At 39.4% G+C, this 24,043-nt stretch overlaps 2 protein-coding genes and 1 long non-coding RNA gene across 6 annotated transcripts in view; 2 read left to right on the top strand and 1 right to left on the bottom strand.

Annotated features, from left to right (window-relative positions):
* Window positions 1-646: 646 nt before the first annotated feature.
* On the bottom strand, window positions 647-9,253 carry LOC138007944 (uncharacterized). Its single transcript, XR_011124140.1, has 3 exons — window positions 8,997-9,253; window positions 8,756-8,929; window positions 647-895 (listed from the first exon to the last, which is right to left on the bottom strand). It is a non-coding gene; the product is annotated as an uncharacterized lncRNA (long non-coding RNA).
* On the top strand, window positions 1,285-21,041 carry LOC138007943 (uncharacterized). Of its 2 annotated transcripts, none has more exons than XM_068855079.1 (10): window positions 1,285-1,588; window positions 12,051-12,376; window positions 13,374-13,600; window positions 13,919-14,023; window positions 14,215-14,309; window positions 14,478-14,631; window positions 14,809-14,872; window positions 17,170-17,435; window positions 19,032-19,194; window positions 19,698-21,041. In XM_068855079.1, the coding sequence occupies exons 1-10, from the start codon at window positions 1,317-1,319 to the stop codon at window positions 19,862-19,864; spliced, it is 1,839 nt and encodes a 612-aa protein (XP_068711180.1). In that variant the 5' UTR covers window positions 1,285-1,316; the 3' UTR covers window positions 19,865-21,041. The 2 variants fall into 2 exon arrangements, with proteins under 2 accessions (XP_068711180.1, XP_068711181.1); XM_068855080.1 differs by lacking the exon at window positions 1,285-1,588 and adding an exon at window positions 7,450-7,574.
* Window positions 21,042-21,848: 807 nt separating this feature from the next.
* The window catches only part of LOC138007940 (echinoderm microtubule-associated protein-like 2), a 28,702-nt gene continuing 26,507 nt past the window's right edge, over window positions 21,849-24,043 (top strand). For all 3 annotated transcript variants that reach the window (XR_011124138.1, XM_068855074.1, XM_068855073.1), the window contains exons 1-2: window positions 21,849-21,987; window positions 23,979-24,043. The exon at window positions 23,979-24,043 is cut by the window's right edge and continues 169 nt beyond it. Coding sequence is in view for 2 of the 3 variants with exons in the window: in XM_068855074.1 (XP_068711175.1) it covers window positions 24,023-24,043 (21 nt within the window). In the remaining variant the exon portion in view is untranslated. The remainder of the gene's footprint in view (window positions 21,988-23,978) is intronic.

Here is a 24,043-nt window from a genome sequence, read left to right as displayed (position 1 = left end):
TAATAGAACGGTCAAGGAAGAATAAAAATTTTAGCATTCTGAACAAGCGCATGGCAATAGATTGGCCATCTATACCTTGGTCAAACCATAGTTAATAGAGGGGAATGGTTTGGAAGCTTGGCAAACATCAAAGGGGCAAACAAAGATGCCAAGATTTAGGTTGGAAAGTCCACGACCGTGCACAATCTTTTGTTTTGCGTTCATACACTATGCATGAACTACGTAATCAACACGTTTCTATTGGTTTAGTTCCTCAGTACGGAGTAAACAATTATTGTGTTTTGTGCACGGTCAAGGCCAAAAAAGAGAACAAAAACCTACAACAAAGAAACTTCTCGCGTTTCATGACCATTCACACCTCTATTAACTATGGTCAAACACATTCAGTAATTTTAATGATTGCTTTCGGCATTAATTCAAGTCTATAGCCATCTTGCCGAGCACCAGTTCAATCTATAGTAGTCTGCATGACAGGCGCTTTATGAGCCAAGCGGGGCGAACGCGATATTTCGCGCGGAGCGCGACACGAGTGCGAAGCGCGAGACGAGGGGGAGAGACACTTTTCTCTCCCCCTCGTCTCGCGCTTCGCGCTCGTGTCGCGATCCGCGCGAAATATCGCGTTCGCCCCGCTTGGCTCATAAAGCGCCTGTCATGCAGGCTAAATCTATAGACATTTGTAAATCAATTGAAATCCCATGAACCCCTGGAGGAGGAGGATCATAGCAAGAGGGATGAAATCCGTGGAGGGAAAGAACAGAGTACTCGGAGAAAAAGCTCTCTGAGCCAGAGACTGGTTGAGGTGACACTTGAGAGAAACACAGCATGAGGAGCTTAAGCCGACTCCGGAATTCTCGTCTGGACGTCTCCTGACGGTATAGATATCCATCAACAAAGGCTAAAAACATAACACAAAAGGTTTTTCGTATTCAGAAAAGTGTTAAAGCATTCAGGATCGATCAGATTGCACTGTGAACTTACGTTAAGCGGAAAAAAGTAGTTAATTTTTTATTGAATGACCATATTTAGGGGCGAGATGAATTTTTTGGGGAACACAAAACTATTTCAGCTCGTTTGCGCGCATCGACAGTAGCGGTTAGTGCTGGGACACAAAACCATTTTTCGTTGTATGGATTTCTATGGAAATTCTGGTAAAAACTTGGACGAAGCTTACGGAATAACTTTGGTTGGCCTCTGTGGGGGGGTTAATTGAGAAGTCGTCGTTTGAATGTCATGGATTTCTGTATTCAGATGTTTTCAAACGAGTTGCATACATACATACTTAATTGACCGCTCCCCATAGGGGCTTTCCAGGGCCAATGAAACACAATCAACGAAAGAATCCCAACTGGCCGGAGGCAAACCAGTTGGCTATTTACAAGTACAGCTGGCAAGTTGAACCAGGGACTACCAGGAACAAATTCAAAGAGTGGTCAGAGCAGGTCTTAAACCCGGGGTCTCCGGATCTCAAGGCAAGCGCCCTAACCACTCGGCCACACTGCCTCCATGTGGAGGCAGTAAACTATGTTGACGTCGGGAAATTCGGTGCTGGAAGCCTTCCCGGTATACAGGCTCACGCTCAAACATTGAGGTAAAATAATTGCTGTTAGGTTCAATTTCATGATATCAGGATATCATGATAGCAGGAAATTGATAAGTCTGTGATTACTATTGAATGTGCCTCCCTGTGACAAGTTGCATCTCGGTAGCCTGAACGTTAACTGACAAAATAATTTGACTGTGTTTAAATTAACAAATATACCAATACATCACTAATGTTTCATGTTTAACCGGAGAATTAGGAAAGCAGATGTTCGAAGGTGTAATAGCTGTTGAGTTTTATTCCTCAGTTATTGAGTTCCATAAGTATAAAACATAAAAATGGTTTGCTTTAAAATCAGAAAAGAACCAAGTCACCGTTGCTGTTGAGAAAAGTGTACGCCAGGCAAAACAAGTTGCATCTTGGTAGCCTGACAGTTAAGAAATAATTTGTTTGTATTTTTAACAAATGTACCAATACATCACTAACGTTTCATGTTTAACCGAAGAATTAGGGAAGCAGATGTTCGAAGGACGGTAATAGCTGTTGAGTTTTATTCCTCAGTTATCGAGTTCCATAAGTATAAAACATAAAAATGGTTTGCTTTAAAATCACAAAAGAACCAATTCACCGTTGCTGTTGAGAAACGTGTATGCCCAAATACACCAATACATCACTAACGTTTCATGTTTAACCGAAGAATTAGGGATGCAGATGTTCGAAGGACGGTAATAGCTGTTGAGTTTTATTCCTCAGTTATCGAGTTCCAGAAGTATAAAACATAAAAATGGTTTGCTTTAAAATCAGAAAATTACCAATTCACCGTTGCGTTGAGAAAAGTGTATGCCAGGCAAAACAAGTTGCATCTCGGCAGCCTGAAAGTTAAGAAATAATTTGCCTGTGTTTAAATTAACAAATACACCAATACATCACTAACGTTTCATGTTTAACCGGAGAATTAGGGAAGCAGATGTTCGAAGGACGGTAATAGCTGTTGAGTTTTATTCCTAATTTATCGAGTTCCATAAGTATAAAACATAAAAATGGTTTGCTTTAAAATCAGAAAAGAACCAATTCACCGTTGCTGTTGAGAAAAGTGTACGCCAGGCAAAACAAGTTGCATCTTGGTAGCCTGACAGTTAAGAAATAATTTGTTTGTATTTTTAACAAATGTACCAATACATCACTAACGTTTCATGTTTAACCGAAGAATTAGGGAAGCAGATGTTCGAAGGACGGTAATAGCTGTTGAGTTTTATTCCTCAGTTATCGAGTTCCATAAGTATAAAACTTAAAAATGGATTGCTTTAAAATCAGAAAAGAACCAATTCACCGTTGCTGTTGAGAAAAGTGTGTGCCGAGCAAAACAAGTTGCATCTCGGTAGCCTGAAAGTTAATATAATTTGCCTGTGTTTAAATTAATTTGAAATAAAGAGAATAAAGAAATAATTTTCCATTTTTTAATTGCATGATGCTGGCCGTTGTAAACCGTGTTTTAGAAAATATTTCAGACTGATTAATTGTGCCTCTGGACTATTTTGACACGTCCCTCAAAATTAATTTAAAGTACTTTGACATATTTGTCGTCATGAGAATTTTATGACGAAGTCGGCCCAACAGATGTGTCGAGAGTAACACCTCTCTCTCTCCCTTTGTCTCTCGCTCTGCCTTTTTAGTGTGAGTCTTGTTAAAACTTCCACTGAGATTTTGGTAATTTGAGTGTGCCTTTTGGTCGAGCTTCGGGGGTAGAGGGTTACGTGTCGAGGGTGAGGGTAATATGTCGAGGGTCCAAAAAAAATAAAAATAACAAATCAATAATTAAATGAGAAATATTAAAGTATAAAAGAAATAAGCGACGCCGCCAAGGCAATCCGTGTGGCCTCCTCGATGTCTTGCTTTTGGTAACGATACCAAAAGTCATTGTCCAAAGGCGCAGATATTCCTTGCACGACTTCTCAATACGTGAGAGCACGTGCACCACTACTGGTGCCGGGCTCAGGTGAGTTTTCCGACAAAGACATTTCGAAAATAACCTAAAGTCAGGAAGCAGACACACTTCAAAAACAGGATCCGTATGAAGGTAAGTATCCTAAACCTTTCATATGATTTCCATGTGTGATTGACAGAATGGAAAGAGTACCATGACACCGCGGTGCGCCGTGCAGTGCCAGGAAGAAAATATGTTTTTCGTCTGATTTTAACGCTTGAGGCCACGCAATAAAGGCCATTAAACTGTGCAGTCAATATTTTACAGCAGTCGGGTGTTTTGCCCAATTTTACAGAATAATTTCGTTTTTCGCCCTCCGAAATGGTGCAGTAATCTGTTCTTTCTTTCGATCTATCACGCAGTTAACTAGGATGTCACGCAACGCTCCCCCAAAGACATGCCCAAAAAATGTTGCGTAGAATACTAGCATTCCCGGTGTTATTATTAACTATTATTTAATTATTAACTTATTATTTCTACTTCATTTTTAACTTTAATATTTATTTATATTTCTTATTTTGTTTATATTTATATCTTTTATTTTTATTTTTATTTTTATTTCTTTTATACTTTAATATTTCTTATTTAATTATTGATTTTTTTTTTTTTTTTTGGACCCTCGACATATTACCCTCACCCTCGACATGCAACCCTCTACCCTCGACGCTCAACCAAAAGGCAGACTCAATTTTTTTTTTACCTAAACAGCGGGGACCCACATTCCTGACCCAAGTTAAGCTCCTCGTGTAATACTTTGTTACATGAGGAGCTTAACTTGTTTGGAATTCCTATGGGAACACTGAACAAAGGAACGTTGAATGGGTCTTAACTTAGCCGCCATGTTGAGTCCCGGGGGATTGAAAACGTTTGCTTTTTTGCCCACCGAAACTCGTTTTCAAACATTTCAACTCAGGCTCGGGGTATGAAATATATTGTCTATGGCCAATATGGCCGCCGCGCGAATAAGGCCATTAGCACTAGTGTTAACTCTCTAATGCGACCTCAACCACTGACCCACAAACTCAAGAATCGAACCCGGTGTTAGAAATAGATTTATTACATAAAGTAGCATAAGTTACTTATGGCGGGAAGAGGGTCACGTGAGAAGAACCTCGCTCGATCGCTGGATCGCTTCGAGTTTGAGTCTTCAACATTCGGTTTTAACCCTGCTTTGAGGCCTGAAACTGTCTTCAAGGGGCGATTGGGTGTTGCCGGTAATTCTTATGGAGATTGTTAAGAGATTGCTTCACCACGAAAGGAGTTAAATAAGCATAAAAGACATTACACCAGGGCCACATACTAGGTGGAAGTCGGCGAGTGTAGCGGTAACCCTGCTCCCAAACAAACGAACTAGAAAACTTTTTTCCGGGTAAGGCCATCCCCTTTTTTTATTTCGTTTACCGTCAAATGCGTTTCCTGATATCGGGTTGGTCGGTCGGATTGAAAAATAAAAAGCCTAAAAAAAATCAGAAGCATTCTCGGAATCGGAGCCCTGGTACCCCAGCATAATAGCTGTGGAGCCAAGAAAACAACAAGACATGAACCCAAAATCAATATGGCGGAAAAGTTGGTGAAGGTTGTTGCAAAATTAAGACAGCGTGGGGAAAAGGATCAACCACCGAAACTCATGTGCTACATAAAATGGCTTAAAAACGTCGCTAGCCCTTTTTTTTTTTTTTCTTTTGAAAATGCCAAAAGTTTGGGTCGGTCGGAGAAAACGGAGAAAAAACGGGGATGGCCTTATACCTGGTCGTTGTTCCTAATCAACGCCTCTGATAAATTTATTACGTAGCTTACTGAAAATGTTTACAACCTCCTTTGGTCATTAATGATCGATTACTAACTGCCAAATTGAAGAGAAAACTTCATACATTGTGATCTCATAACAAATTTCACCGGGGAACGAAGATGTAGGAAAGGCAGAGGCTTAAAAAACATCATAACTGACTTCAAAAAACACATATGTTGTGGTTCAGGTTTTTGCCTGGTTCAAAATGCTTTAAGCCAGTTCAATTTTGATTTTCCTTCGTTTTAGATTATGATAATGAATATCATACAAAGAAAAATCAAAATTGAATCAAAATTACACAAATGGGCCCTTTGCAGGTTAGTGACCACATGGTACAAAAACCGCCATACTGGAACGCAAATTGCGCACTGGAACATCTTAAACGAAGCAAGGTAATTTAAATTTTCATTGTTTTAGATGTCCCGGTGGGCAATTTGCGTCCCAGTATGGCGGTTTTTGTACCATGTGATCACTAACTTGCAAAAGGCCCATTGTGCTTGGTGCTCAAGGCGCCTTAAGTTTCCCTAATGTCATCTTTTGCAGATGAAGTAATGCGTCCTTTAGTCAAGATTTTCCCTTCGATAACCTTCTTCGAAGACTTTCTGGTATAGAGATTATAGTAACTGCCCTTTATATGCTTTTGGCCACCCTTCCTCGTCGACCTGCTTCCGTTGTGATTACCATGGCCAGTTATATTCTTGTCACTCGGTCAGATAAATGAAAAAAAACTTGTACCGTAACGTAATTTCTGCATGAGGTTTTCAATTTTGGATAAGCCATGGAATATTGTTATTAATTCTTGTACACGTAAAACACGCCGTCCTGGCGTCTTCCCAAAATAGAAAATCGACTGAAGGATACACCTGTTTTTCGGCGTTTTCGTGAAAGGTTGCCTTTAGTTGTTCAAAAACGCCTGTGCTACAATTCAAGCTCACCGCTGTGTCCTCTTGTATCAATAATCAATAAAGTTTTGGAGACCTGGAGAAAAATGTAAGTTGCGAGGGCGACCAACTAGTACTCAAAGGCTTCCAAACCTGATAACATTTTCATAGTGACGGAAGCCGATTAATAGAACAAATTTACGCGGTACGAAAAAGAAAATACATCAAAATTTCAGTTAGGAGAGAATGAAAAACGTTTTGTTGTTTTTTTTCTCGCAACATTTCGTGTTTTACAAATCAACACCTGCAGCAAAGTTATTCAAATGCAGAAGCGTTTAAGTGATAGGGGCGTAATTTATTGTTTCCTGTCAGAATTCTCGTCTATCTTATTTTGTCTATGTGGAAATATTAAAAAAAAGAAACGATTTATAAATCAAATTTGGGTGTGAATTGCACCGATGAAATCATTGGGTTGGAAAGATGTAAACCATGCTTCGATATACAGGCGGCAAATTAATTTCCAACAAAACTCTATACGATGTGCTGTATTGTCTTTAGCTATTTGTGATGATTACAAAAGAGGATTTACTGCCTTGAAAATCACTTACAAAATATGCCGGAGATCGTTATTTTGAGCCATGATTAAAAATTAGCGAGTGGCGTTGTTTCTGCAAGGGATGGTCGTGTTTCTGCCACTGTCAATTTATCCGCGCAAACTTATTTCTCCGAATTCTAAAGCCAGTTTCTTTCGACGATTCAAAAATACTCATAATGTTTGGGGCTTTTTAAGAAAACATAGAGATTATTTTGTTGGCTTGTAAATCCATCAATGTTTTGCATAGAGTTTTGAGGCTTATCTTTCTGCAATATACTTAGTCCAACTGATGTGAAAGCACTTTGGACTATGCCGGCATATCCTCCCTTAAGTGATATTTTGACTCGACTGGCTTAATGTTTACAATGTTTGATCCGATAATCCCTTGAAAAAGCCTTTTGTCTATCTTGTATAATTACCCGAATCGCAAAAAGGGTCTCCTTTTCAAGATTTTAAACAAACTTCGCACTGAGTCTCATTCTTCAGAATTGGCAAGTTAGACTTTAATGATAGCTTTTTTTTCGTTAAGCCTTTGTCTTGGTCTCTCGGCTTCCTTAAAAGCTTTATCTGAGATCGTCAAAAAATTGTCTGTCGGTCTAAATATTTAATTATGATAACACTTGTCAGTTTATTAAACGCATGCGCATTTACGAAAATCGCAATAACACCTGAGATTAATCAGTTTGTAATGTAAATATCGACGGCACTGCAACTAGCGAACGCGAGAGATACATGAAAACTGTTCTTCCTCAGATAATTCAATAAGTTTAGCAAAAAAAGATAAGGTGAGTCTTTGTTCGTTTGACAACCTCCAGCTGAAATTCTGCCAGTGGGTTACCCTTAACTTGAACGAATGCCAAGTGCAAAGGATATTGATGTACGACACCAGCCAATTGCGGCTACGTACGATGTTGTGAGGACCCTGCACGGACCTGATGAAGAAATAGTCAAATATCCCGACTATTTTTCTTTTTTTAATTTTCGTAGTCAGTCATTTTCTTCCTCATCAAGATAATTCTTACGAGAAAACCTTGTTTGTCGGATTTGTTCATAAAAGGAAATGTCTGGGAAAGGGTGGAAATGCACCCAATTCAACTCCGTTTGCAAACCGTAGTGTCAAATTGCCAGATATGATAATATCAGACATTGAACTCTTGTGGATCCAGGGGAATACCTCAAAGGTTTTCCGACGTCTGCTACTGTAAAGTTCTTTTAATTTTTTGAGGAGCCTTTGGCTTCTTTCTCTTGCATTTGACGAAATATTCGCTGAGCATAATAATCATCCTCTTATTATACACAATTTAATGGCTCTCCACGCTGCGTGTTTGAGTTAGGAAATAGCAGGTATTGATCACCAGACGAACGGTCACAGCGAAAAAAAAAATTTGAAATCGATTGCAAATGACATGATACAGGCATTAAAAACAATCAAAAGATATCAGGGATAGAAAGTCTTATTAATGGTTATATTGAAATGAAATGGGCTTTTTTTTTGCTTTTAAAACCCTTTTAAAATGCATTATTCGTTTAAAAGGTGGAAGCGATAATTGGATATCGAAAGTAAACTGCTTAGAGGCGCTGGGCTAAAAAAACTCTCCAAAACATCATGAGATTTATCTCGTGAAAGTCCCGAGTAATGCTAAATATATTAAAAATTGCTGTTATTATAAGCCTCGAGGCTGGTTACGTGTAGGTAAACTAAAATTCATGTTCTTCTCGCTACTTGATCCTGCCCTGGTTATATGTGTCCTCCAGCTAAGGCCAACCATAAAAAGTGAACAAAACTGAAAGTGTGATTTGCTAGAAAATGTTTTGAGGGTACGTTTAGACCAAGTAATTCAAACAATGAATGATATCATTGTCGATAGGAGATTTTAACTCTCTCACTCGCTTGCGATTAAAATCTTCGGCCGTCCAAGAGTTCACAAAAAAGATTCGAGTCGATTGCACGGATATTTACGAATACCTTCTTCCTATTTGTTGGCGGGAACCCAGCAAGTGACTTTTGAGTGTCCGCTCATGCTTATCATTGTCTCCCATGTGTTGCTGCAGATAAATATCCTCGTCATGAGAAGTAGTAGTGCAATCGCTTCTTGACTGAGCCGGTCGGAGGATCACTTTGCCTTTTCCTCGGAAAAAGCTAAGATCGAAAAACAGTTAGAATGCATGCACTCGGACATCGAAAAATTCTGTAAACTAATAATTACCATGAGTAAGTGGAATGCTGACGAGAGTGAACGAGAGGTAGCAAAACGGATCATACACCATGGTAGTCTATGGGCAACAACGCTGCCCTTGATTCTGTGGATACGACGCAGACATCCATAAATCAAGAAATTCGCGCACTGTGACGACACTTTTTCTATCCGCTCCCTGGTTTCCTCTTGAGGAGACTTCAGCGCGTACAATTTGCCGCCGCTAGTTATTATAATGATAATAATAATAATAATAATAATAATAATAATAATAACGCTGACCACCTCGGATGCTACGTGTCGTATGTGTGGAAAAGAGCCTGAATCTTTGGCCCACGTGATTAGCGGATGTGGTGCCTTGGCACAGACTAAGTACATGCAGAGACACAATGCAGCTTTGAAAATCCTCTTCTTCGAGTTCCTGAAAGACTTAGATCTTGTCCAGAGTATCCCCCCTTGGTACTCTCCAGTCTCACCTAAACCCGAGTACAAGAATGTCCGAGCGTGCGCGTACTGGGATGTGCCAGTATTCGCTGAAAATACGGAAGTCAGGGCTAACAGAATTGATGCGAGAATTGTGGACAGAAAGGAGAAGAAGGTGATCCTTATTGAGATGAGCTGCCCTTGGGTTGCCAACAGAGAACAGAAGGAACAGGAGAAAACTGACAAGTATGCGCCGCTGAGATGGGAGATGCGCCAACAGCTCCCCGGCCACACTATCACACAGCTTAATGTGATAGTTGATGTACTAGGAGGCTACTCTGTGGAGACGGCGGAGAAAGTTAGGAAGTGTTTAGGTTTGGATAGAGGGAACCAGGTTTTGTTTAATATGCAGAAGGCAGTTTTATCGTACACCCTAAACATAGCAAGGTCATTCAAGGTCTCGACGAGTTATTAATTAAGGAATATAAACTCTTGTTCCTTTCTCAAATGTTGGTTCGTTAGTTATCACCAATTGGTTTGTAAATAGGTTTAACAGTAGCGATTGTTACACAATAGTGCCTTTTCCTACTTATATCTGTAAGCATACTTACGTACAACATACTGCATAATAATATATAGCGCTTATAAAAACAAGCGCTTTACATAAGTTTAAAATAGCAAATAACCTAATTTACAATAAGAATAAATTAAAGAAAAAAATACCAAATAAACGAAAGAAAGAAAAAATTACATTAAATAAATAAATAAATAAATAGCTAAAACTCAAATGCCTGCTTAAAAATTAAAAGTGCGTCTTTAGCCTAGAGTTTAAATTTAAAGCGATAAACTATCAGACAAACGTACATTTTCTGGTAACTCATTCCACATTAGAGGCGCGTGCACTGCAAAAGACCTGAGACCATAATTCATCATATTGTACTTAACAGGTTCGAGCTTCAACGGAGCAGAAGAAGAGCGCAACGATCTGACGGGCAAAGTTCTTGCAAATAACATGGCGCAGAATCATGTAAACATTTAAATGTTAGTAAATTGGTCTTAAATAATACTCTATATTCTATAGTCAGCCAATGAAGCTCCTGAAGAACGGGTGTAATGTGCTCATATTTATCAACTCTCGCAATGACTCGAGCGGCAGAGTTTTGCACGCTCTGTAGCTTTTCTATTAAGTACTTATGGAGACCATAAAGTAACGCATTACAGTTGTCAATCTTCGTCGTCATCCTGCTACTGCTGAACAACGACAGAAGAGATTAGGATGATCAAAGGAGGATAACAAACGGTTGTTTGAATGTTGAATCAGGAGTGAACCAGAGAGGCGAGGGTACAGAAAAAGATTGCTAGACCTGTGGAAAGCCCGTAACATCAACAAAGAACTGACAAAAGTCACCGAGCAGAGATTGGCTGATCAAGTACGCTAGATTACGAACAAGAAGTGGCTAGAGACTGTGGATCTAGAGGAAATAGCCATACGAGTAAGACATGAACATCATGAGATTGAAACTACAGAGCTCCATGCCACTGATACACCAGACTATGAACATCAGGAGACTGAAACTACGGAAATTCTTACCACAGATACGCCAGACCATGCAACAACATCTGATACCCAAGAAGAACACCAATGTGAAGAGGAACCCAGAGTTTTCACTCAGCTGCTGAAGAATTACAAGAAGAGATCAGCCCAGAACTGAAAGCCCTTTGCGACAGGATCCTAGAGATTATACAACTAGAACAGAGAATAGGATTACCATCACTGAAGTCATGCGAAAGAACGAAGCTGAAAGCAGAAGTTGGAAAAATCAATGGAGCGGTCAAAAGGATTCAGACGCACAACATCACTAAACTGAATTCTTTAATGTATGCAGCTGCATATATTACTACAGAAAAAATGGGAATGATAAAAGGGAGGAAAGGGGGAAGAGCTGAAGAGCCATTCTGGAAGAGAAGGATTAAGGAGAATATCTAAACTTGGCGAAAAAACCTGAGCAAGATTCTTCTGGTGTATTCTTCTCTCGCTCTATTTCTCTCAGCTTTAGGGTGTTCTTCATTGAAAATTTCTCTTCTTCTCCTTCCTCGGCTTCTTTCTCTTCTTCTTGCGTGCTTCGCCTTCAGCCTGTTTTCTCTTCCTTGTGCTTACTGTTTCTTCAGCTTCTCGTCAATATAGTGCCGTCTTTTTATTCGGACTCTTTCTTTCTTTCTTTCTCTCTCGTTGTTTGTCTGACTCGCTGATATTTCATTTGCTTTTTCATGCTCTAAGTCGCTCTCTCTAATGTTGAGCATCGCTTACCCTTCGCCTCGCGTTACTGGTTATATTTTTCTCTTCCTCTCTTTTTCTTCTTTCCTCGTAGTACGTTGTTTTCAAAATGTTAGCTGGTTTTAAATTAAACGCAGTGTCAAATGCAGTACCCTGGCCATGCAATTTCCCGCCAAACAACGGGAGTTCCAGCAGTGCGACCTTAAAAATCGGACGGTCATGCGATGACGTCATAACCAAAACCATGCAACAATTGACTATCAGCTTCAGTCTCTCATTGCTATCGAAAATGTAATGAATGGTGGATTCTTTAGTGCGTTTTCTCAGCTCTTATGAGGCTAATGTATGCATTTTAAATTCTCTTCTAGGAGCCTTCATGCAAGAATGTGGCTGCTCATTGTAATCTCAATGATCTCAGCAACTTCAAAAACGCATGCACTCTTCGTTTCGTGGGACAAAAACGCAAACCTGACAGACGATGACATTTTCATCAGCATTAGGAAAATGTACATACCTAAGGTATATGGCCGAATAACACCAACCTTCAAAAATCTTACTTCTCATTCGCTTGATGAACGTTGCAGTAAGGGGATGCCTCTTTCGGTATCTTGGAGCCTCAACGAGCCTTATTCGACCATTTTAGGGCCAAAGATTGGCAAGAAACGTGGTTTTGCTGTCCAAGGGATATTTCCAAGTAAGTAAATATTCCTTACTAACTAAATTCTAAAATATAAAATGAGCCTTTCTCGAGAATATTGCCAGGTTTTGCTGCACGTGGGAAAAAAGGAGAGGAAAGGAACTTTATTTGTCTAGTCGTACTAGCGCTGGAGCACTAATTGAAGACATTGTAAACTGAAATTAACAAATAACGCAAATCAAGTCAAATGTTGATTTTTGAGGAGAGGGGAAACCGGAGTACTTGGCGATAAACCTTGGCGATAAACCTTGACGACCTTTCGATTACTAGTTCGGCTGCTCTACCATCAAGCTATGGGCGACCCGCGGGAGCTAAGCTCAGCCCTTAAATCAAGTTTGTCAACCTTCTTACGTCATTACCCGCTATATTTGCGGTATAGACGAAAGAAACCGTTGACAGATATACTGTGTTTACACAAACAGGGCGTGCATGACTTCACGCGAAAGTCAAGGTGATGAGTTCCTGGTTTGGCATTTATATCTTATTGAGTCAAATTCACCATGGTTTGAGCGTTTGTAAAAAGAAGGTTCACAACGTTTATGATACGAGATACTGGGTAGCTGTTGAAACCTCATTAAGGACTATACCCACTATTAATTTTGTTATTGCGCGTACGTTCTACGCATCTCGAGATACTCGGGTTTCCTATGGGTGATGTTTACTAATAGATTTTTGCATGGTTTAAAACTATACGTAGAGAAAGCATAACTTAGCAAGTGCTCTTGGTATTTAAAGAGAAAATTGGGGGCAACCATGTATTTTTCGGAGATAATTGACTTTCAATTTGGAAAAGGAAGTTTAAATCACCTTGTATTTTAAAGATTTTCTCAAATACTGTTGATTAATTATCTTTGAAAATTGCGTGGTTACCCCAATTTTCATCTGGTTTCCCCGCATGTTCATAAACCGCGCAAAAATACCTTTGAATTAGTAGGCACCGTCGATAACGTAAGAATTCAATGCGGTCAGTATCGTTCTCTTTGCTTTTAAACAGCTGTCGTTCAGAGACTTGTTCGCCACTGTTGCAATGGAAGCCAAATTGTGTATGGAACGTTTCTGAAGAGCAATCGAGAAGCTGAAGACCATTTTTCTGAGCAAATGTACGATTTCACGTTTCCAGTTTACGTTTCAAAGATGGACAAGGATTTGTACAAAGATCAGCCTTTTGTTACTGTGGTGTCAGCGCCTAGGGTCATGTTGTTATTTAACGATGAACGTAAGGTAAACTAGTTGATCTACTCTGTCCAATCTTCTTTTGGGAATAAGCTCTCAGCGCGGTTCTTACCGTCTTTCTTAAAGATGCTTTGTAAAAGATCCATAGAATCTTTTCATACAGTTGAGCTAGCTAGTTAGAAGGTTACACTGCAGGGGCGGATCTAGGGGGAGGATGCAGAGGGTGCGCACCCCCACCCCCCTACCCCCCTCCCCCCACCGAGAAGAACTGCGGCTTCTAATATAACTGGTATTCTGCAAAAAAGCCTTCGTTTTAGAATTGAATGTAATGGAATTGTTTTGTTTTTGTTTTGTTTTTTTGGACAGAAAACGAGGACGCAGAACCTTGTGGACACGATACTTCATGCCTGGCCATTCCTCATTTTCATTCTGGCAGCAGCAGCGTCATCTGGACTCAGTGTCTGGTTATTGGTAATACCTATTGAAATTGTACAGAGGTCTTTACATACCGATATGCAAAGGAAGAACATTTTAAAATGCACTCGACCTCATATCATATCCTTCGCTTTGCATGTCTATTAAGCCTAAATCGGATTTGTTAAAACCCTAATTCGAGCGAACGGATTTAGCATTAAGCGCCATATCTTCGTTTTCTTTTCAAGGAATCTCTCTTCCTCTCAAGCGAATTCTCCAAGATATTTTACCGTGGAGTCTGGGACGGGTTCTGGTGGGCTTTTGTTACCATGACAACAGTTGGGTAAGTGTTCAGCAGCTGCATGGGTTGCCTGCGAGCAAGCTTCTTGGCTTGCAGCCTCAAGGGGCTCAGTTCGTTATGCAAATGATGCAAGTTATTATCAACTATTTTATGTGCTGATCGCAGAGTCGCCTGATTGTATTATTTTTTATTTCTACCTTTTTTTATCAGATATGGTGACAGATCACCTAAGTCTGTACCCGGCCGACTGTTCTGTTTCTTCTGGATAATCACCGGTATTACTCTCATAGCCATATTTACTGCGTTGGTAACCGCTACCGTGACAGCGACAACTCAGCCGTATTTCAACATTCACAGCGCAAAGGTACGTTCAAAACAAACCTTCTTGTGCAACATTCTGTGCAACGTGTTTTCAACCCCATCTAAACCATGCCGGGGGGAAAAATGTCTTAAAATTGACGTGTGACCAGCCATTAGAAAACTGTAGAAACAAAAGCTATTTTATAAACTTACTCTCTCGGTAATCAAATGTAATTTGCAGATTGGCGCAGTCAATGGCAGCGAGGAGTTCAGGCTTGGAGTTAGTCTAAACTTTGATATGCAAGGTACTAACTGTAATCCATCGGAAAACGCAGTCTAGCTTCAATGAAGGGTGCGCGCAATTTTTTTTTCAGTTGGATACTATTCCGGAATAAGATTACATGGAATGTTTTTTGCAGAATGAATGGAATAGCATTAAGTTTATTTTTCCTTCCGCTCTTAGAATGTGAGGAATTAAGAGACTAAATTTACTTGTGAAATAACTGGAACAGTATCCGTTCGATTTTGGGTTGGTTTTGGCGCGAAAACCGTACGCGACTCACAAGTTTCCTGCGAATTCAAATCCAGACTATTTCAAGCCAAAAGAGGATTATGGGAGAGAACACATCCACCATACATGGGACTCTTCCAATGATAGTTTTTTTCAATCTAAAAAAATCTTAATTTAGCCCGTTGTCATGTTACGCTGCTATTTTAAGGAAGACACCTCCTTGGTGTTACTGGCCTCGTGACCGTGAGCACGCGACCAAAATAACTTTCAAAGCATAGCGCGAAGCTTTAAAATAGATTGAAAAAGAAAACTATCATGGGGTATGAGGATGCATTCTCTCCCCTCATCCCCTCATCCTTTATTGTCCAAGCGTAAATAGCGTAAATAAATATTTTAGAGACAGACTGATTTATAAATAAAAATTTGGTTTTATCAACGGAGTTGATAATGTAAATTTGCCACCGTACAGAGATTCTAACGGTGGCAAATTTACATTATCAACTCCGTTGATAAAACCAAATTTTTGTATACTACTTCCCCACCGACGCAGCACCACAGTTTCTTTAGAAACTACCCCTTCATTGATTTATAAATAATTGAAGTTGTGTAATTCATTATTTATATTTATTAAAAACTGGATCATTGGATAATGCAATTCGAGAGTTTTGATTGGCTAAGCCATCATGGGTTATGAGCCATTATATCATGATTTACAAACACGGCAAGCATATGCGTGATTTTTTTGGGCCTTTTTATTTTTATTGTAGTCTACTTTTCTATATTTTGGGGGCGTTTTTAATAAAACAATTATTCCACTCGCGCTTGTTGGATATGAGATGATTATAGCCAACTCGGCGCTACGCGCCTCGTTGGCTATCTATCATCTCATATCCAACTCGCGCTCATGGAATAATTGTTAATTATTATATGGCTTGTGTTTGTAGCCGATGTAACGCGCGCTCTGATTGGCTAATTGTGACTGAATTGTAGGGCATTATTCTCCCGTAATGCCCACGGGCCGATTACGGGCTTGCAAAAACAAAACAAAAGATAATTAAAAAACCATATAATAAACTACTTACTAGCCGAGCTAGCTCGAGCCGTACTGGGGAATATTGGCCCTCGGTCCTTTTTGTACGTACTGCCACGACCTCGGGCCAATATTCCCCAGTACGGCCCTCGCGCTCGGTAAGTAAGAAGTTAATAATTCATTTCGCGATCAAAATTATTTATAAGTCAGGATGTGCCTAAAATAATTCTTTACATATCATGCGACAAATTTTGCGTCTTATTTATAAATAAATTTTCGGGCAGTTTTAATTATTTCTAAATAAGGAAAAGGTGTCACAAATTTGTTCTAAATAATTTTTTTACAAAGCCTTTCGTACCCGCAACATACAAAAACCGAGAAGTAAAAGTAGAGAGTGCTAGTTAGTACATAATTAAAGAAAACTATACACCTGGTGTAAGTGACTCACTGGCTGTTGAAATTTACAACTTATCCGAAATACCAAGACTAAGTTACTCTAAATTAAAATGATCTTAAATTTTAATTAAGTTATTTATATTTTTTATTAACCTAAACGATAACAGTTGAAATAAGACTTATCACACACTAATTAATAAAGTGATTAACTATCTAAAACAAAAAAGTCAAAGAATTTCGTCAGAGTTCGTTCGTATTGTAGGTCACCTTTTCAAAATTACGTTCGTTTTCGGAATTTTTTTTTTTTCGAAAACCCATCCTTAGTTCACTGTTCTTTTATTCTTTTTTTTTCACATTTGATCTTTACTCCCTAGAAGATCCCCATTGACGAATAAAGTTGCTATAGCTAAGTGCCACTCTTAGGAGGGAAATGGATATTAATGAAATCATTAATTAATTTACTACAACTTTAACGGGGAGGAAAGCGTGAGCACAACCCTTTGGGGGCAAATAATACCGTTTTCCGTTAATTTGGCCATTGATCTATTACCCTTTTCAGTTGGCATTAAATCAATTTGAAAACGGTAAAAATGGCTTTCAAAGTGTGCAGTAATGTTTGCGAAACGTGTCCTTGTATCATTTACTCACTTTTTTTCATTAAACAGCCTTTGGTATGCCTGTTCAAATGACTAAGGCTTTGATCGACCAGGATGTGGACGGCATTTTAATTGACAACTATGCAGTGACAAGATTTTCCAAAATACTGGAGGGTGGCAACATCCGAGTGGAGCGCACCATTGAACACCAAATAACATATGGTCTGGTGTTACCTACTGGATCACCCAACACCACAAAGTGTGTACGCCGATATATGGACAACTACAACCATGAAATCTTTGAGCACATTGCCAAGCATCTCAAACCTCTTAAGGTTAAGTTCATTGTTTAACGTATAAGAACGGTCCGATGAGTGCCGTGACTGGCCAAAATTTTCGCAATTTCGTCCCCAGGGTATTTTCGGCTCTCAACATACCGGTTGGTCGCGGCCAGCCGAGAGGACCATGGAGACGAGGTTGAAACTCTCAACCAGCCAAAAATATAACCTCCTTCCACGCTTGATCCCGCAAACATTTGTTTCGGGTTGTGAATGATTTATTTGGTTGCTTTCTTTTTATCGTGCCCTTGTACGTGGCCACTAAATAATTTATTTTCGTTTTTAAAGTCAGTTCGTAGCCTGCGAACGCAGCTTGTCTGAATATAAGTGGTTTTCAGGTTACTTCATCCCCGCCATGTTGGTAGACGAAAACAAAAGATCTCTCATTGGCTCCTTTTGTTCGTCCGCCAGCGATTCTTGGTTTGCATCCACGTGATAAGACGGCCATGTTGGTGTATAAAAAAACAATAAAAAATGGCTCCACAAGTTTTGCATAAGAATAGAGTCAAATTCCCAACAGGAATTTTACTGCATTGTTCTGCATGTACACCAACATTGCTGCCGTGACGTCAGATGCAAACCATCAATAGACCATATTCGTATTCCCAGTATTGGACTGGAACTACCTTGCAATGGAGGCTTACGCAGGGGAATATATTAAAAAGTATTTGCATTTGAAAAGATTTCCCCGCATTAGCCTCCATTGCAAGCTAGTTCCAGTCCAATACTGAGAATACGAATATGGTCTATTGTACATCGCAGCATTGTTATCTGCGTCCCTAGAGATTGGTTGCAAACCACCTATTTCTCAACATAATTGATTTAAAATAACAAACAAACAAACTGCAGTTATAAACATAACGAGACAGCGCATGTTGTAAAACTTTTTATGAACTTGACGTTTCGTATGCTCCAAGTAACGGTTACCTAAGGTACAATTGAATTTAAACACGAAGACTAATACCAAATAAGGAAAGTAATGACAATGAAAAAATAAATGAAAATAAACAGACCTAGTTAAATCTGCTTGAAAAAATATAAATGGCTAGTAGAGAAGAAGTTTCTAACTGCCAACATTTTCATTAAGCGCTGGTTTTAAATCGCGAATCAACAAGGTTTCCTTAATTTTACAATGCATGTATATCAGACTGTCCAGTGGCTAAACTTCTTCTCTATCGGGAAATACCGTCGTCATTTTAGTACGAGGTTTTGCAAAAATGACGTCGTGTGAAAACAAGTCAACAACACGGTAGCAGTGTTGGCATTTTTCGATCAGCAAAAAGGTTCAGTTACCAGCCATAAGAATAACTGAGCAACCTATATTGCTAAGAGTAAGATAAATCGTCCGCGAGCTAGAAATTTTTTAGGTATTTTCGCTAAAAACGGACAGTCAAAACTTGTTCTAGTCCTCGTCCTTGTCCTAGAATCGAAATGTCCCTAACATGGAGGCCAACTAGGAAACCGGATAGTTCATTTGGTCATTTGCTCTTCCTGAATCGTTTACAACTAGTTAAAAGTTTTGAATCGTCATGTATTTTTTTTAACTAAGTGACTTATAAGTTGACGTTGACTTTGAAAACATTTCGTCCACAGAGTTCGAACAATGAAAAAGACTACGCTGTAAAAGAAGTTGAGCGTCTTTTCTATCAGGAGAGTCTCTTCAATAAAGTGATCAGGATTGGTGTTGGCGTTGTGGGTGGCCTTTTGTTGGTTGGACTTCTGTGGGAAATTTCATATCGACGTAAAAAACATGGCGGTACGAACTGAGTCATATCTTTATAGTGTACACCATACTAAATACCTGGGTGATGAATCGTGACCGGGTTTATTAATAGAAGTGTGTCAAAGAACGGTAAAAAGAGTGTGTTAAAAGATGGAGAATCGCTGATATACTTACAAGTGCTTGTGCCTCCAAAGAACCCTTTTTTGGTCATTTCACAACGTTGCATTGGGGGACTGCAAAAAAGCGTATCAAAGACGATAGTACGTGCAACGCTTGCAAAGCCATTGTTTTTCTGATTAAACCTTTATCAATTACGTGGACGTTGTCTTGCGTACGTCCCCTAGCGTACGCAACTATTATTGTCATAATACAACCCATTTTAATCATCTTCAGTATCATCATCATCATCATCATCATTATCGTCATCCTGAATATCGTAATCGTCATCTTCAACGTCATCATCACTGATGATGATCATCACATCATAATTAAGATCGAGTTCTTTTCTGTTGAACCTTCAATATTTTTTGTTTCAGTATTGAAGAAAAAGCGGGCTGCAGACGAGGCAGTGACCGAATTGGCACCAATCAGTGCAGACAGAAGTTCGAAGTCAATCGAAAAACAGAAAGAGGAGTTACTTTTAAACTACAACAAGTTTCACAAACGCTGGATGGCTGAGTTGTTGGACACCAAGTTACAGTAGCTACGATAAATTGATCATAACAGATCTATGAAGACACACTGATCATGAGTGCCCGTTCATTATAGGTACATCTGGAGAAGTCTCCTTCGACCAGCGACGACTTTTGACCATATAATGGACAACCCTGATTTAACAAGAAGAATTTAACTATTGATCATAGTCAAGGGGCTACGGGTGACTTTTACTATGGCCTATTGATCAAATGCAAAAATGGCCACCAACAAATTATTCTTTTGTCTTTTTGTTAAGGACGGTGCCTACTATTGTTATTGCGCATACGTCCTGCGCATCTCGAGATACTCGGATTTTCTATGGGTGGTACTTATTAACACATTAGTAGGGCTAACGCTCCCATAGTTCATATGGAGTAGAACCTAGCACTTCACATTACGCTAGGTTGAGCCATCTAAATTTCTCGGTGTGCTCATTTCACATGACTTGACGTGGAATACGCTCTGTGATTACCTTATTAAGAAAGCCAATCGCAGGCTGTATGTTAGCCCCGCACGATATTGTATTGTATATTGTTCCCTGCCCAGATACATCCTAGAATACGCCTGCGTCACCTTCCCCAGCTGACCAACCACAGTATCTCTCAGAGTCTGTACAAATGCACATAAGGGCGCGCTGTCCATAATTCTCCCCCAGATACCGTATTGTGACACCTTGCGGCGCCTTGGCTGGGATCTCTATCCTCACGTCACCGAAAGAAGGACATGTAGTAAATTACTTCAGAATTTATCCACACACAAACACAAGGCGGTGTGTAACTGTGTTCATAGCCGCCTTGAAAAATCCAATTTACAGTACAGCTTGCCACTGAGGCTGAGTGTTAATACCAATCGCTTCGGGAACTTTGTGTCAAACCCATTGGTGGTTTGCAACCAATCTCTAGAGACACAGATAACAATGCCATAATGTAGAATTGTTGGTGGACGAACAAAAAAAGCTAATAAGCGATCTTTTGTTTTCGTCCACCAACATGGCGGCGATGATGTCATGTGAAAACCACCTATATGGACAAGACCTAAAGGCAATGGCCCACCAAGGGAACCTAGTGTATTGTATTTAAGTATTTTATATTTAACTAATTGTATTTATTCTTGTTTTTTTTTGTTTTTTTTCACCGTGTCTTCAATTCAGTCTATCTGCAAGAGGTATCAATAAACAAACTTAACCCCGAAAAAACATCGTCTCCAAACAGTTTTTTTTAATACTTTGGTAATTAAATATTTGTGGCACCCGACCAACCTCGTTCCCAGGGCTTTTTCCCTTCTCCTCGGCGGAGAAAAGCCCTGGGAACGAGGTTGGCACCCGACATTAGCCAGAATAGGTTGGAGGTCCCAAAAAGCCGGACATTCTCAAAACAAATCCGATGTTTTTATACTGAATGAGGCATGTCTTTTTGGAAGATACAGGGAACATTTTTGGCACCGAAATGAGATCCAGGGGCCCGCTTCTCGAAAGACCCGAAAATTTACTCAACCGAAACAGCGATTAGCTTATTTTTAAAGGCTGGTCATAAATATGAAAATAGATATTTTAAAGGCCTTTTTCTCAAATCCTAGCCGTACAGCCAGGGTTAAAATTTTGGGAAGCAGTAAACAAAATGAAGACAAAACCGTCAACATTTTTGTAAAAAAAATTAACTGTTTATTTCTATACATGATTATTTTTTCCCCTCTAAGGAAATCCTGAAATTTTTAGGTGTAAACTGTAAAGACACGACTCGTGAGTCCGAAGTTTGTAAATACAGCGGGTCTAATCTGCAGGTCGCAGGTCGCAGGTTGCAGGTCACAGGTTGCAGGTCATTGTTTCACCAATACAGAAAGTATCCTAAACATTCTTAAAAGCTATCCTTAGGCCTAATTAGGTCTAAACAAAAGTTTTTAGGCCTAAGGTTAGCTTTTAAGATTGTTTAGGATACTTTCTCCATGTTTTCCTTCAAGCCTTTCGAGGCCCGGATACAAAGCTTCAGTATTTTTTTGTATCCCTACCTGGGGTACACATATCACTAGTGATATGTGTGCGGGGGTGGGGGGAGTACACATATAACTGACACCCCACCAAAACAATTCTTCGCAATGGCGGACTTAGCAACGATGTTAAGGAGTTGATGAGAGGTAAATATCTGCCATTTTGTTAGCGTCAAAAGGGACTATTCTGTCCAAGAGAACTGTTTCTTTATATTTCTTATATTTTTGTTGCCATGTTCTCAAATTCTTGGGAGACACTGTTCTTTTTATAATTAGTAACGCGATCGAAGAGTAATAAACAATGCAATTTGTTTGTCGCGAGGGATTCATGCATAAATGATTTCAGAAATTGTAGACATTTTGCCTATTCCACAATATTTTAAGACGTACAGGCAAAGATTAAAGGTCAACAAATGTAAGCTAACTTAATTAATGACACGATCGATCTTCTGATCATGTTATGCTGACCATCTGTAATTGCGATCTCCCTGATATCTTTAATGTTGTGTTTTTGACTCAAAGTTTTGTTGATCGTTCCCTTTTTTTCTTTTGCCTTTTGGTTGAACACAAGTTGCGAAAATTTTGCGATCACTTCTAGATTCATGAAAAAAGAAAGGTTTGGTCGTACTCGGTATACTGTACGTGCTCGTTTGACCATAAATCTCAAATGATCCGACTTAATAGGTAAATATTGGTAAAGCTTACATTAAAACGCCTATACATATGATATATGGCTTGTTACAAGGAAGGATTTCGTTTTTGCAAACGTTGGCTGTGTAGCACTTATATTTTAACAGACTTAACTGATTAGAGTGTAATTTGAAGTGCAAAGTTTCTACCCCATATGAACCATGTGAGCATTAATCCTACTGATGGAAATGAACCCACACAAGGACAGAGAAAAACTCTGACCAGGGTGGGAATTGAACCCACAACCTTCGGGTTGGATCACCGCTGCTCTACCAACTGAGCTACAAGGTCAGACGGGAACACTGAGGCTGTGGGAACTGAATTAATGTCACGGCAATGAACATGTACAAGTACAAGGAAGGATTACGTTTTTGCAAACGTTGGCTGTGTAGCACTTGTATTTGAACAGACTTAACTGATTAGAGCATATATGCCAAGTCTCCAGCTTTCGGCTGGAGACTCCAGCTTTCAGACTCAATCTGCAGCTCTCCAGCCGAGCAAGCAAAATCTCCAGCTGAGCTTGGGTTAACAAATTTTGTCATACATATATCATATAAAATTATTGTTCCACAAACGTAAAACTGTTCATGATCTAAGAAATCGTGAAATCGACGAGAAATCAGCAGCAAATTGACGAGAAATCAAGAAATTCTAGACCGAAGAGCCCTTTTCTTCTCACTGCTCGTGTTTGTTTACCCGAAGTGACTTGGTAAAATGTGTCATTAAATTACCTCAGAATGCAGGAAAAGTGTTCTAGGAGAACTCAGATTTAACATTTTTCCTTGTGGGGGGGGGGGGGGGGATGTCCTCGGACCCCCAAGAAAAGTTCGCACCTTTGGCGCTCGCTCGGATTATAGGCGCTCCATTAAATCTCCAGCGAGCCTCTCCCTACAACTTGGCATCTATGTTAGAGTGTAATGCGAAGTTCTACGTTTCTACCCCATGGCTGGTTACTTTGTTTGTTCGGGAACCTCGAACTGCTGAACTGATCCTTCTTTCTTTATCCTGTTCTAAAACATATGTATTACAATCCACTAATTTATAAAATTAGTCAATACTATATCCATGATTATCCTTCTTGAACTAATATATTTTTTTTGAAAGGAAAAACGTCCGTGGTTGAAGGTTCAGTATACATTGTACCTCACCATCTTTATTTAGAGGCGATTACCATTTCCACTGGACATTTGAAGATGAGAGTTGACTATCAGGAGAAATTGTGTGCCCGGAAACTTGTGTTGTTATATTGTTGTCAGTTGTATGTTTTTCATTTCAACTTGGAAACACCACCATTTTCCCGCCTTTGAACCTGAAAAAATCCAGATCTCAAACTGGCTACTGATAGAGCCTTGTTTATTGGCACATCTCTTACATTTTCATTTAGCTGACATACTTTAATTTACAGCGACTGGTCATCCAATATTATAATTTAATGATTTTGTTTACAGTTCAAAATGAAAGTGGAAAAATATAAAGATATCTCAGGAAAGCAATGAATTCCATGCCACGGTTT

Source organism: Montipora foliosa, chromosome 6 (assembly GCF_036669935.1).
Source record: "Montipora foliosa isolate CH-2021 chromosome 6, ASM3666993v2, whole genome shotgun sequence".
Classification (NCBI taxonomy): Eukaryota; Metazoa; Cnidaria; class Anthozoa; order Scleractinia; family Acroporidae; genus Montipora; species Montipora foliosa.
This window is presented reverse-complemented; position numbering and strand designations above follow the sequence as displayed.

Excerpts from the sequence above, each read along its gene's own strand:
- LOC138007943 (XM_068855079.1), top strand. The coding sequence starts at position 1,317 with ATGAAACACAATCAACGAAAGAATCCCAACTGGCCGGAGGCAAACCAG. Across the intron at positions 1,589-12,050 it reads GCTCACGCTCAAACATTGAG|GAGCCTTCATGCAAGAATGT; the intron begins GTAAAATAATTG and ends ATTCTCTTCTAG. Across the intron at positions 14,873-17,169 it reads TCTAAACTTTGATATGCAAG|CCTTTGGTATGCCTGTTCAA; the intron begins GTACTAACTGTA and ends TTCATTAAACAG.